The 15,168-nt window shown below is 49.5% G+C and overlaps 1 protein-coding gene across 1 annotated transcript in view; it reads right to left on the reverse strand.

Moving 5' to 3' along the window:
* Positions 1 to 15,168, reverse strand: part of CTNNBL1 (catenin beta like 1) — a 99,285-nt gene that overhangs the window by 11,355 nt on the left and 72,762 nt on the right. The window contains exon 13 of the mRNA XM_050917728.1: positions 14,420 to 14,500. Within this exon, the coding sequence (XP_050773685.1) occupies positions 14,420 to 14,500 (81 nt within the window). The remainder of the gene's footprint in view (positions 1 to 14,419; positions 14,501 to 15,168) is intronic.

Genomic DNA, 15,168 nt, shown 5'->3' on the forward strand with positions numbered 1-15,168 from the left:
GCCCACCATGCCACAGGCACAAAAGGCCCCAATAGCAGACCCAAAACGGGTTCTCCTGTTTGAGATGGGGGGAGGGAGGCATGGCAGTTATAGGGGGTTACAGACCTTGCTGGGGGCCTGGACACCTTGAAGTACAGCTCTTCAGGAGCTCACTGTGCCCCAGGATGTAGGGGCTTTGTAGTGGGGAGAGCTTGTGGCTACACTATTTCCCCCCATATGGCAAGGGATGCTGTAGCTCCAGGCGTACTCCACCCCTGGGGCTGGAGAGCAATGGTTGCCAGTCAAATGCCTGGAATGCTCGGTGGGGACGGACGACTCCTGACAGCCCGCCCACAGCTCCTATTAAACTTCCCAGTACACCAACTGCCTACCCGATGCATACATAGTCTGTTAGGGACGTGCTGGCCCTCTAAATGCTCTCAGAGTTCCATTCACAGCAGCTCCTCCATCCCCCCACAAGCCCCCCATGGCCTATCGCCCTCGACAGCACTTAATTCTTACACTGAGCTCACAGTAATGGAACGATGTGCAGACTGCCAGGGCTGCAGCCAGTTGTGGATTTACAGGGGTTCGACACCCCAGCCATTACAGTCTCTTTGGGAACACCTCATTATTCACTAGGCCCTCAGCACAGCTTTTTACAGGGTAAGCCACTTGGCAACACAATGTGGGCGTTCCCACTACAGTCGCATGACTCTGCACAGAGTCCAAGGAGTTCAGATTCCTGACAGAGATCTGGGCCTTTTAGGGAGCAATGCAGCCAGTGTCTGCAAGGAGGCAGTACAGGCTTTACAAAACAAGGCAGCATTTATTAGCCACCTGGACTACAGCATAGGAGGGTCCAGGTTAGAATGGCAAAGCCAAGTGTAAGTCAGAGTACACCACAACAGAGTAATCTCCCTCACTCTTACTGAGCCTCCTGGGTTTCATCAGTCTCTCAGTCACTCTCTGACCCACAATGTGCAGCAGCCACAGACTGTCTGGTCACTCCTGGACCCTTTGTCTTCGGTTGGAGCCACGCTCTGTTCACATGGTCAGCTTCCTTGGCTCCCAGTCGCTGAAAGCTTCTGTTCAGTCATTAGAACATCTGTTGTCGCTTCAGGACACACCATTCACCTGTGCCGATTCCAGTTAGTTCTTGATAGTGTAACTGGCTCCAATCTAGGCAGGCGTACATGATATTCAACTGTTTACCTTCCCCATCCCGGAGAGAAATTAACCCCTTAGCACTCCGTGGGTAGGGATACAAAGTGAGCGCACAAATGGAGGCACACATTGTTCATGAAGGTATTGCAAAAATTCCCATATTCTCCACATAAAGGCAACCTTATTATTTCTCTTACGTACGTCGCTACCAAGAAGAAGTGATCTGGGGAGCAGCATTCAGCTATTTGCTGGATTATGCAGGCAGTAGCAAAGAAGATGCTCACATCTTCCATAGCTATAACAGGCTCTGCCGCACTGACAGGGAGGCAAAATTGCTGTGTACCAGTAAATTAAGCAGATACAACTCATGAGACACATCACAGGGAGATACACACAGTACTAAGGGGCCATTTTTTTTTAGCCTTTTTTAACCACAGCCCCCTTTAAATGTTAATCTATCTCGCAGTACAACACCAAATAGCCACCTTTCCACTTTGTGTGTCTCTGAGCCGTCAAATTGCTACCCTCCAAATGAGACTCAGATGCCATTTCTAATCTGCCACCAATATTCACTGAGATGCCCCTTGCTGATGGGAGAAGACAGCAAGAAGATGGGCTTCTGTGAAACTAAAATGAGCTCCTCTCACACTAATGAGGGAGGACTGACAGGCCTAGAGTGTCACGTGAAGACTCAAAAGCTACTGATGATGATGGATCTGCCACTACCATGTAGAGAGATCACATTTCTCTGCACAGCATGGCAAAGTGGGCTTAAGTGATGCTCCACACCCTTCTCCTCACACATATGGCAGTTCACCTCTCTCATCCGAGGAGAGCTAGGACTGACAGTGCAGAGCAGTGTGGGAGAGAACCAGTTCAGACTGTCACGAATGCCACTGCACCATTCTGAAGGTCTGTCTACACTTAAACTGCTGCAGCGCCTCAGTGTAGACACTAACCACACCAAGAGGAGGGGCTCTCCTGTCAGCATGGCTAATTCACCTCCCCGAGAGGTGGTAACTACAGAAGAATTCCTCCACGGCCCTCGCACTGTCTACACCAGGGGGTGGGGTAGGTCAGACTCAGTACAGTTACGTCTGTCAGGGGTGTTGCTTTTTCACCCCCCTGAGAGATGTAACAATGCTGAGATAAGTTCCCAATATAAACCAGCCCTGACCAGCCTAAGGAAAGCGTAGAGCTAAAAGCCAGAACATTCGACATCACTTCAGGCATGGACATGAAAAGTGCTGTTAGGCCTTGGATCCTGCACTAATGTAGGCAGCTTATCCCCTCGTTCCCTTCATCCTGCCGTGTTGGGCAGGTTCACATGGGGAGAGGGGAAAGGCAAAGAAGGAGGATGTCTGCCACACTCCTGAGGTGATTTCATGACTGAGGCACTCAGCACATCTGGTGAGTTAGGTATCCACCAGCAACTCACTCACCATTAAATGCCTCATCCAGCCCAGCAAAAGAAAAGCCTGTGGGATGGAGAGCAGAGTACATGCCTGTAGGGTTGGCAGGAGGAGCCAACAGAGAAAGGGGGTGTAAATCAGTCACCAGGAGGATCAGGAATGACCAGGATTAAGTGTAAAGATTTGCAATTTGCTTTCAAATCACAGCAACCCAATTGCACAGTGAACTGGAACAATGTCCAAAGCAAAAGGAGAGAGGAGAAGACAGATAATACTACAAAACACCAAAGACCTGACATTCCATCCCTACATCCCAGCAGGACCAAGCTATGCTGCTGTGACCCACATGCACTAGGGGAGTCCTATAAGCCGTCTAAACTGAGATTTAAAGGTGAAACATTAAGCTAATGCATAAGCTAATGTTCTTTAACACATACTAAGGTGGCCAAGTGAAAGCCTAGACTTCTCCTGTGGTCCCCACTAGAGTTTGAGAGTGTGTTAGCTAACACCACATCTTTTATCTTCGTTTGTACACTTCACAGGATTGTAAAGAAACAGCGTTAAGGGCCCTGGTAAATTCACTCAGAGTCCAAAAGGCACTGGAGGCCCCATACAGTGTTACCAAAGGAGAATGACTTGTTCCATGCAGCCTGTGTTCTTGAATAATATGCCAAAGATGCACTGAGCCGGTTTCATGCATCCTGCCACCTCAGTGAAAACAGACACTCTGATCTCCCAGCTTCTCTCACACACTGATTTGCCATCATCACGTTCCTTGAAATGCAGGCTTGGGACTGACTCCTGGATGGGCTCACAGCTCCTACTGCAGGCAAAAGGGCAGGTCTACATCTAGGTCATGTCAAGGTGACAGCTGAGTGCTCAAACCTGCATACAGAAAGCAACTGCACTGTCTTGTGAAGTTTTCTTCATGTCTGCCTACATGCCGAGATGCATTTGTGCATCTGTAAACCGAGCGGCCAATACGCAATAGCTGAAAAGCTCACTGTTTGCTACAATGCCTAGCACTCCAGGGAATCAGTAAACATAAGGCTGCAGCTATGGTAAACTTTGGGAGCTAGAATTGGGAAGTGTGACAGGGCATTCAACATGACTTGTCTAGATGACCCAGCAATCCCAGCAGTGGAGCTTATAAAGCTCACTTTAGCCTCTTGGCTTTTTCCTGAAGAAGCTCACAATACAGACAGCAAGATGACCAATCAACTGCATAACTGTAGCCAGATTCTGCAATCTGCATGCCCTCCAGGGAACATAGTTATACTGCTTATACTTTACATTAACCCCCCCTCATTATCTCTGGCCCTCAATTCAATTCCATGCAATTCAAACTGAACTCAAATGCCAGACTAATACAAATCCCCATTTAAGCTATCAAAACCTGTGGACACTGCTTCAGTTCTAGTTCAGTCCATCTTGTCCTTTCAAGGGTGGAATGACTTAACTGTAGCACAATTAGCAGGTAATTTGTAAGTCGTTATAGTGCAAAGTATCTGGTGAGAACATTTTATTGAATAAACCTGCTGAGCATAATTTCCTGTGGAACTAAAAAAAATATTAAACCGTCTCTTGCCTTTTTCTTCCCTTTTCAGAGCTCGCCGCGGTTACTGCTGCCTATAATTATATCTCCTTCTAGACGGAGCTAAGAGCCCAGAGGGTTCTGCACCTTTTCCTACAGCAGGGATTAAAAAGCTCGAGAGAGAACAAGATGCTTCCCTCACAAGCCAAGGATTCGATATTTTCTAGGCTTTATTTGCTAGAGACTCAGCCGAAAAGCACTAAGACGTACTGGTGTTGGAAAAGGAAGTCCTCGGCTTCATATGGCTGTTGGGATGAATGCTGCTAACTCATCGCCTGATCACTTCCAACCCCGCAGAAAGTGCATAGCTCCACCAAACTGATATGAAGCCAACTCTCATACTGGACCAAATTCTGCTCCACTAAGTCAGCCTCTCAAGCGCCCTGCATAATGTGGCTTTTACCCATCTACGAAAGAAGCAGATCGAAGTCTCTCTCATTCCGGCCCAGGCAGTAATGAACCTGTTGGGGGACATGGACCTGTAGATCCAGATTCTCTGGGAGCAGGGCCCTTCATTGCAGGAGATCAATCAGGAGCATGAGTGAAGCTCTGCCTAGGAAGTTACCTAGAAGGTGAAGGCCAAGAGGGCTAACCTCTCTAAGCATGGAATCCTAGCAAAACCTGAGGGCAGCTCCCTTCATGCCCACCACCTCGGTGAAGACCTCAGGCACTATGTTGACCCTGAGTGGCAGAGCGCAGTATTGAAGGGCCAAGCACCAATGTTAGATGGTTTGATGATTGGTGTACAGTAGGTATGTGCAGGTAGGTGCCCTGTGGGTATCAGCGTTGGGGAAGTCTTTGCTCTCTTTGCTTACTTCTACAGGAGTAAACTCCCTGAGTCACTTCAGAGCCGAATGGGGCCTCCAAAACAAAGCAAGCAGACACCTCCAAGCCTTTCCCAGTTCCCACTTCTGCAGTTTTTAGTGTCCATTGCTCTTGTTTTTTTCTAGGTATCCAGAAGGGAGACAACTTATTTCTGGGAACCAGAAGGAGAGCAGAAATTTATTCCATAACCCCTGTGAATAACCACTAATGCGCACTGTGCCTGTGGTGACTGACCCCCTTGCCTCCCTGGAAAGTGAGAGGGACACAACAGGGCCATGAACTCAGAAACTGTCTCTACTCCCCTCTGATGGGGGCATTTGCTGACAGAACCATCTTGAAATGACCAACTGAAGGAAGATGCATCTCTAGCCTCTATTTACTGTCCCTCAGCACCGGCTCCCAGTTATGTGTAAAGTTGCCTCCCCTTTGGAAGTTTCTGATAGAAGGGTGGAGTCCCAGTGCCCTTCCTGGGTTACTGCACGGCATGCCATACTTTTTGCCAAAATCCGCAGCCACCTTGAGCTGTCTTGTGAAGGAAAATGGCTGGACAAGACTTTCTGGGAGGGGCTTCCAGGCTTCTGCTACTCAGTTATGGCCTTGGCAGCACAGAGAATGCACAGAGATTTAATATTACAGCACCATCTACAGATCCCAGTCAGGATGTGTAGGATCCTGTACTGTAGATGGTACTGTAATATTAACAGGACTGTGCTAGGACGTGTAGGATCAACTTATTAATGTAATAGATTCCATACAGGATAAGGCCAGAAGGGACCATTAGATCATTTAGTCTGATCTGTGTAATACAGGCCAGTCAGTTTCACCCAGACCCCCCCTACTCTAAGCCCAATGATTTCAGTTAAGATTAATGCATTGCAGTCCTCAAAAGACTAAACTTGTGTCCACAGGCAGAGAACAGGAGGGACCAAAGTGCCACCAAGGCCTGAGGTCCCTACATTGGCAGGGAATCGTTTCGGTGAGATGCCCACAAGAACCTAACAGGCGAACCACACTCACTGCGGCAAAGGAAACCAGAGTCCCAGCCAGTGTGACCAGGGAAGAAGGGGAGAAGATTCCTTTCCCACCTCAAATCTGGTGAGCAAGACACACAAGCCAGGCATGAAAGGATTCTCTGTATACCTCAGAGAACTGGTCCATGCTGACCTAAGCCCCATCTCCAACTTTGGCCAATCTTTGATGCTTCTGAAGAAAGTGAAAAAACCCCAGATTGCATCAAGGCAATCGTGCATATGGGGGTGGAGTCTGTCCTCAGCCCCAGTATGAGATTTGGTTATAGTCATGGTCTTTAAGCAGAGCTGCAAGGCTTATGAGCATGTTCAGGATAATGCAGGCAATCTTGTTCTCCCCGTGGCCCAAAAAGTACAGGGATAAACAGGAGGATTCACAGAGTCACAAAATCCCAGGCCGAAGGGGCCACCATGACCATCCAGCCTGATCCCTTGCACATATACGCCATAAAACTTTTCCTAGAAGCTTACAGTATAAAATGTTGGTAAGATCTTTCATCTTGGGGACCTGGCACTGCCCAGAGGAGCTTACAATACAGCTCTCAGACCAATTACTTTAGCATTAATGTGAGTGCTGCAGTTAGGACACCTCCTGAGCCTCTTTCCTGGTGCTCACCATGGTGGAGCCAAAAAGGACATTGCTTCCAGTGGGACCTGCCTCAATGAGACAGAGGAAATTGGAGCTGCTGAGAGCATGCAGAGGGTGCTAAAAATCTGTAAGGTACTTAGAACATCAGAACGGCCAGACTGGGTCAGACCAAAGGTCCACCTAGCCCAGTATCCTGTCTGCCGACAGTGGCCAATGCCAGGTGCCCCACAGGGAATGAACAGAACAGGGAATCACCAAGTGATCCATCCCCCTTCTATGGCCCCCATCACCAGAGGATCTGAGCAAGTCACAATCTTTAATGGATTTAACTCTGGGAGGCAGGACAGAGCTATTCTCCCCATTACACCGAGGAGAACAGAAGCCCAGAGAAATCGAACAACTTGCCTGGTGACACACCCGATGTGTGTGACAGAGCAAAATTTGGACCCTGGTATCCCAAAGCCAACACTAGCATGCTAACCACTGGACCATCCCTCATCTGGTGACCTACTGGCTCTGCTGCTGCCTGCCACCCTTGAAGAGGTGCCAACTGGCACCCTTGGATGCAGAACACAGACCTACTGCACAGGGACGATCTGCAGCATCACTTAATACCCGTAAAGGCCTTTGCAATGCTCAGATGAAAGGTGCTGCAGAAGGTCGAAGGACATGGGGGACATTTCTGCTCTCTCCTAAACATCCCTAGAGCTAGGGGAGGCAGGGTAAGAGAGAACCATTTATTCTAGCCATTCCAAACTACGGGGAGCTAGCATGGGGGACTGGCAAGAACACTGCAGGGAGGGTGCAGCCTTTCTAGCTGCACTTCGCTAACAGAGGATCTGAGCTGCAAGAGAGTCCCCTTTTCCCATGCCCTAAAATAGGTAAGTCAGGCAGCAAAGCCAGCTGGGCACAGCACAAGTGGAACAGATCTGTCACAAATGTGATGAGTTCGGTGAATGCACAGGGCTTCCTAATGCCACTCATCTCTGAGTAGGAGAGGCCCAGTCCTGGAACAGCAGGGAGCGGGGCAAACCTCAAAGGTGAAATATTTATACCTTTGGCCAGGTCAATTTAGCCCCTCATCGTTATCATGTAAATGAAGCGAGTCCTGGGCAGTTTAACTACAGGTGCTGTCTGTTCTCCATGGACGCTGAGGAACTCTGGCAAAGTCTCTAAGGGAAAGGTCCCCAGTCAAACATGCCGGGCCTCAAGTTCCCCTCTCTCTTCATACCACGTGCTGGCTGGTGGCTGCCCGAGGGCTAAAGGGATTCTGCAGGTGTAATATTCATGGAATGCTTTGAGATCCTTTTGGATGAAAGATGCTCTATAAAGAGCAAACAGAGCTAGTGAGGGGAGGGAGGAAGGAGAGGGCTCTAAGCAGCAACTGCCCACACTCTGCTAGGCACCAGACAGTGCCCTTAGCCTGAACCCCACCCACCAACACTGAAATGTACAGAATCAATCAGTTCTTGCTGCGTTTGAACAGGAGCAATGGAGAGGGCGGGGAAGGAAGGGAAAAAGCTGTTTTGCTGCAGGCCCCTGTTCATTTGTGAAGCTGCAGCTGTCCATATGGAGCCTGCACACTGGCAGTGAATGTGACTCAATTCATCACTCACCCCTCTGCCTTTCTGAGCAGTCAGGAAGCTGCTGAGCTCGAATGCCCTCCGAATGTTTGCCCGTGCCCAGTGAACTGGCCTTGGCATTGAGGAGACAGATGTTTGTCAGAGACTGGTGGGGGTTTTGCAGCCTGTGTCATGCAGAGTCAGCTCATGTGCTAGAGAGAGCCACAGCTGTGATTACTCTCCCTCAGTGCTAATCAATTTCACACCCTCTTCAGTGCAGATACCCATAATCTTGTGGGAAGCAGGCCAAACTCACTAACAGCTCCGCAAGCTGCCTCCTAACTCCAACAGCTCGTCCTCTCATTCAGTGAAGTCTGTGTCAGCTTTAGTTCCAAGAAAATACGACCTGGTACCAAAGCTCATGTCACTCAGAATGATCCACTGTAGGTACTTGGAGCAACCACCAGTCTTTGGCTGCAGCCCCATCTAATCAGGATAGAAGCTCCCTCACAGCTGATCAGGACTCTAAAGAGGCAGGAATGAGGCCTTGAATATTACCATGTAATTGTCACACTGCATGTCACTTACTCCCCCCCCATCTGCCAGCCCCAGTAACGTTTCAGTCTAGTAAAAGAGACTGCAAAGAGAAACACAGCTACTGCAGTCCTAGACTCAGGAATCACTGTACAGTGTGTGTGTGTAGACGTATATATGCACATACACAAACAAACCCCAATATGTTAATCCAAAACACTTTACACCTAGCCCCTGTGCATGGTGGAAGCACAGCCAAGCTAGTTACACTTGTGTTAAAATGCGGCTGTTGCTACCAGGTCCTGCTATCAGCTTCTCTAGCCAGCGACGACAAGGATTTTCACCAGAGAACTTGGCCAGACAACTGTGCTGCATAGTGAGCGACCCAACCCAGTAGGCTGTAGCATGATTTTACAGTATGGTTCTAACCTTGTTTCTCAGACAAAAATACCATCCCCCCCTGCTCAAAGTAGTCATGCTGCGGCCTTGCTAGCAGCCGCTGCGTGAGCACTGTGAGGATGCCTATCTGGAGAAGGCTAATGAGGAAGGACAAAGAAGTGCTGCGTTACAGAGCTGGAAGCGAATGAAAAACACCAATCGAGACAGCTGTAGTTGAGCAGGAAAAGGTGGCTGCCATTTGAACAGTGTGGTGACAGGCACACAGTTAGAAGTTAGAGGGTAACAGGAAGGCAGGGAAGGCTGGGCACGTTTTAGAGACGGGCGTGGTCTACACTACGCGTTTATATCGAATTTAGCAGCGTTAAACCGATTTAACCTTGCACCCGTCCACACAATGAGACCCTTTATATCGATGTAAAGGGCTCTTTAAACCAGTTTCTGTACTCCTCCTCGACAAGAGGAGTAGCGCTGAAATCGGAACTGCCATGTTGGATGAGGATTAAAGTGGCCACAAATTGATGGTATTGGCCTCCGGGCAGTATCCCACAGTGCACCATTGTGACCGCTCTGGAAAGCCATCTTAACTCGGATGCAGTGGCCAGGTAGACAGGAAAGCCCCAAGAACTTTTGAATTTCATTTCCTGTTTGGCCAGCATGGAAAGCTCACCAGCACAGGTGACCACGCAGAGCTCATCAGCACAGGTAGCAATGCAGTCTCCTGAGAATTGAAAAAGAGCTCCAGCATGGACCGCACGGGAGGTACTGGATCTGATCGCTATATGGGAAGAGGATTCTGCGCTAACAGAACTCCATTCCAAAAGACGAAATGAAAAAACATTTGAAAAAAATTTCCAAGGCCATGATGCAGAGAGGCCACACCAGGGACTCAGTGCAGTGCCATATGAAAGTTAAGGAGCTCAGACAAACCTACCAGAAAACCAAAGCAGCAAATGGAAGGTCCAGGGCAGGGCCGAAAACATGCCGCTTCTGCACTGAGCTGCATGCAATTCTAGGGGGGTCCACCACCAGTTCCCCACCCCATCTGTGGATTCCGAGGTGGGGTTGGTAATCTCAGCCATACCTGAGGATTCTGCGGATGGGGAAGATGAGGAGGAGGAAGAGGAGGACGAGCTTGCAGAGAGCACACAGCACTCCGTTCTCCCCAACAGCCAGGAGCTTTTTCTTACCCAGACGGAATTACCCTCCCTGCCCTCCCAAGCCACTAGCCCAGACAATGAAGCCATGGAAGCGACCTCTGGTGAGAGTATCTTTGTAAATATAAAACATGGTTTAAAAGCAAGAGTTTTTTAATGATTAATTTGCCTTGAGGACTCTGGATGCATTCGCAGCCAGTACAGTTACTGGAAAAGTCTGTTAATGTCTGGGGATGGAGCGTAAATCCTCCAGGGACATCTCCATGAAGCTCTCCTGGAGGTACTCCAAAAGCCTTTGCAGAAGGTTTCTGGGCAGGGCAGCCTTATTCCGTCCTCCATGGTAGGACACTTGACCACACCATGCATGTAGCAAGTAATCTGGTATCATTGCATGACAAAGCCTAGCTACGTATGGTCCCGGTGATTGCTGGCATTCAAGCAACATCCATTCTTTATCTCACTGTTATCCTCAGGAGAGTGATATCGTTCATGGTAATCTAGTTGAAATTCAGGAATTTAATTAAGGGGACAGACATGGCCATTCCTACTGGGCTGTTTGCCTGTTGCTTAAAAGAAATCCTTCCTTGCAGGTAGCCAAGCAGGGGCGGCGGGGGGGGGGGGGTGGGATTGGCGCTGAGCTTTTTCGTGTTTGGCTAGCAGTGATCTTCCATGATGATACCAGCCACGCGGTGTAGGGAGGGGTAAATCGATCATCCCAGAGAATTGGATTGGGGGGTGGTTTCTGCTGCTGCATGTTAACAGGAACGAAGCAGCACTGAACGAGATTTGCTTGGTATTTGGGAAAGGAGGGCACTGTGTATATGAAGGCTGCAGAAGCTGAAGGACAATGGCTTACCATGGACGCATGCAAGCTGAATTCTGCTGCCTGGACCTGCATCTGTGAGATCTCTAACACCAGCGCCACAGGCACTCAATATTAAGATGCAAAATGCGACCTTGTAGTGAAATCACATGTGCTATGTAAGGTGAATAGTGTTGTTCTCTGTGAAAGAGTATAAGCATTGTTCTTTAAAATGTATCTTTTAAAATACTTCTCTCTCTTTTTTCCCTCCCTCATGCAGCTGCAAATTTTTCAAGCCTCCCTACTCCATCCCAAAGGCTATCTCAGATAAGGCGGCGGAAAAAAAAGATGCGAGACGAAATGTTCTCGGAAATCATGGAAGTGACCCGCAATGAAAGAGCTCATCTGAAGGAGTGGAAGGACGTGGTACCAAATTACAGGAAAGATGCCAGGAGGGACCAACGTGAGGACAGGAGGGACGCTCTAGATGAGAGGTGGCAGCAGGAAGATCAGAGGTGTAGGCAGGAAGATCAGCTGTGGCGGGATGCAACGCTGGGGCTGCTGCGTGATCAAACTGACATCCTCCGACGTCTGGTGGAGCTTCAGTAACAGCAGCAGGATCAGAGAGTGCCGCTGCAGCCCCCGTGTAACTACACTCACCACGTTCCATATCCTCCTCACCCAGATGTGTAAGAACGCGTGGGCGAAGGCTTCGTGCACCCGCCCACTCCACCCCTGTGGACAGCCCAACCAAAAGGCTGTCATTACTTTGAAATTTTTTTAGTGGCCTTTTCCTTCCCTCCTACCCTCCTCCCAAACCACACACGGGTTACCTTGTCAGTTCTCTCCCTCTTTTTATAATGAATTAATAAAGAATACATGATTTTTAAACAATAGTGACTTTATTTCCTTAGAAAGCAAGCTGTAATCAAAGCGGGAAGGTAGGTTGCTTACAAGGAATGAGTCAATCAAGGGGGGGGGTTCATCAAGGGGAAACAAACACAGCAGTCAGACCATACCCTGGCCCGTGATAAAACTCGTTTTCAAAGCTTCTCTGATGCGCACCGCTTCCTGGTGTGCTCTTCTAATCACCCTGGTGTCTGGCTGCAAGTAATCAGCAGCCAGGTGATTTGCCTCAGCCTCCCACCCCACCATAAGGGTCACTCCCTTACTCTCACAGAGACTGTGGAGCACACAGCAAGCAGCAACAACAATGGGGATAGTGGTTTGGCTGAGGTCTGAGTGAGTCAGTAATGTGCGCCAGCGCGCCTTTAAACGGCCAAATGCACATTTACCACCATTCTGCACTTGCTCAGCCTGTAGTTGAACAACTCCTGACTACTGTCCAGGCTGCCTGTGTATGGCTTCATGAGCCATGGCATCAAGGGGTAGGCTGGGTCCCCCAGGATAACTACAGGCATTTCAACATCCCCAACTGTTATTTTCTGGTCTGGGAAGTAATTCCCTTGCTGGAGCCGTTTAAACAGAGTAGTGTTCCTGAAGATGCGAGAGTCACGAACCCTTCCCGGCCATCCCACTTGGATGTTGGTGAAATATCCCTTGTGATCCACCAGTGCTTGCAGCACCACTGAAAAGTACCCCTTGCGGTTTAAGTACTGGGTGCCCTGGTGCCAAGATAGGGATTTGGGTTCCATCTATCGCCCCACCACAGTTAGGGAATCCCCATTGCAGCAAAGCCATCCACTATGACCTACACATTTTCCAGAGTCACTACCCTTGATAGCAGCAGTTCAGTGATTGCATTGGTTTCTTGGCTTACAGCAGCCCCCATAGTAGATTTTCCCACTCCAAACTGATTCCCAACTGACCGGTAGCTGTCTGGTGTTGCAAGCTTCCAGAGGGCTATTGCCACTCACTTCTCAATTGTGAGGGCTGCTCTCATCTTGGTATTCTGGCGTTTCACGGCAGGGGAAAGCAAGACACAAAGTTCCATGAAAGTGCCTTTACGCATGCGAAAGTTTCGCAGGCACTGGGAATCGTCCCAAACCTGCAAAACTATGCAGTCTCACCAGTCTGTGCTTATTTCCCGGGCCCAAAATCGGCGTTCAATGGCTAGAACCTGCCCCATTACCAGCAGGATCTCCAAAGCACAGGGGCCCGCGGTTTGAGAGAATTCTGTGTCTATGTCTTCATCACTCTCGTCGCCACACTGCCGTAGCCGCCTCCTCCTCGCCTGGTTTTGCAGGTCCTGGTTCAGCATAGACTGCACGAGAACGCGCGAGGTGTTTACAATGTCCACGATTGGGGTCTTGAGCTGAGCAGGGTCCATGCTTGCTGTGCTATGGCGTTTGCACAATTCACCCAGGAAAAAAGGCGCGAAACAGTTGTCTGCTGCTTTCATGGAGGGAGGGGTGAGGCTGTACTCAGAACCACCCGCAACAATGTTTTTCGCACCATCAGGCACTGGGATCTCAACCCAGAATTCCAAGGGGCAGGGGAGACGGTGGAAACTATGGGATAGCTATCCACAGTGCAACACTCCAGAAATCGACACTAGCGTTGGTACATGGATGCACACCACCGAATTAATGTGCTTACTGTGGCCGCGTGCACTCGACTTTATACAATCTGTTTTTAAAAATCAGTTTCTGTAAAATCGGAATAATCCCATAGTGTAGACATACCCAGGGTTAATCTAAAGCACATAGGGAACTTTTAAAAATATGGTTGAAAACAAAGAAAGTGAGTCCAGGGACAGAGCTTTTTGTAAATGAAGACCCCCCCCACCCCGCAGAGGAAACCATGGCGAGAGAGGTCTCAAAGCGTAAGTCTCAGCACAGAATCGAAGGCTCAGTGCACAGCACTGGCTTGGCTAGCCAGGAATTTGTTGCTATGTTCGGCCCAGAAACAATATGCCCCCTCCCAGCAGACAGAACGCACTGGGCTCTCTCTCATTACCTGCACAGTACAAGAGCTAGTGTCTGGGAGAGCGACACAAAGTAGCCCATGAGACACCAGAACAGGTGCCTGCCCCTTGAGTGGTGAATTGTGTTCCCAGAGCTCAGGGATCCACTGTGGTTTAGCCAGAATTCACCAATTTGGCTGCTGAACATCTATAGAGAGGAACACCTGCTTCTTACACAGAGATTCACATCTTCCTTGCCCAACAGCAGCGTGCCAGTCAACCCCTGTGTACAACCTTGTCCCAAAGGATACCCACCCCTGCCAGAAGAAACTCCTCTGCAGGCAAGCAGGCATTCAGCTCTTTGCAAGAGAGTGGGTAGAAGGCAGCCAACTCAAAAACGTGTCATGTGAAGGACATTAAACCACCACCTCCCTGGCTGAGGGCTCAGAGTGGGAGGAAGAAGAAGAGTTAGAGACACGGGCTGGCAACACAAGGAAGCAATACATACATGCTTTTCTCCTTCTATCTTCTTGTCAGCCACCTGCATTGCATCCAAGTATTTAAAATGTAGTTCCATCAGCCTATCAACCTGTGAGGGCAGGAGAGACACATACTAAGCAAGAGAAAGGCCCACTCCACTCAGTAGTCAGCCCTTCCTACTCCACTGTTCGTCCTCCCAGAAATCTCACAAAGCAGCTTGCAGCTCTGCCACTCCCAGGAGAGACACGGGAATGAGCGAATGCTGGCAGGCGAGTGCTTTGGATTGAAATGCCAGTGATCTCTACACCTTATCACAATGTGATCCAATCAGCTCCCACTAGAAGGTGGGCAACCAGGCCACAAGCTCAGCCCACTTCTCTGATCTGTGCTCCTCCACTTTCCCCAGCTCCCTAAATGCAGCTGCACAGATGGCAGATATAATAGGCCAGGGAAGGCACAGCCACAGGATGCCAGGTTGTGGGTTTTTCCTCATTATTATGTGCTATGCAGGTTCCAGCTGAGGAGGTGGTATCTGCTATTCAGCTTCCCGAGCTCATCAGTCATCTCCCTGGACTTGAGAGAGATGACTGACGAACCCTGGGAAGCTGGGTAGCAGATACTGGCTGCTCAGCCACCCTGGAACCTGCATGGCACATAGAAAAAGCCCAGTGTTCTTCCCCTGGGTGGCTGGGAGTTCTCGGGAAGGAGGCACACCACCTTTCCCATTTTCCGGCCAGCGCAGCTGGGGCAGCTCGGGCCAGCCTGGGGCTCAGGTGG

This window comes from Gopherus flavomarginatus, chromosome 11, assembly GCF_025201925.1.
Source record: "Gopherus flavomarginatus isolate rGopFla2 chromosome 11, rGopFla2.mat.asm, whole genome shotgun sequence".
Taxonomy (NCBI): domain Eukaryota; kingdom Metazoa; phylum Chordata; order Testudines; family Testudinidae; genus Gopherus; species Gopherus flavomarginatus.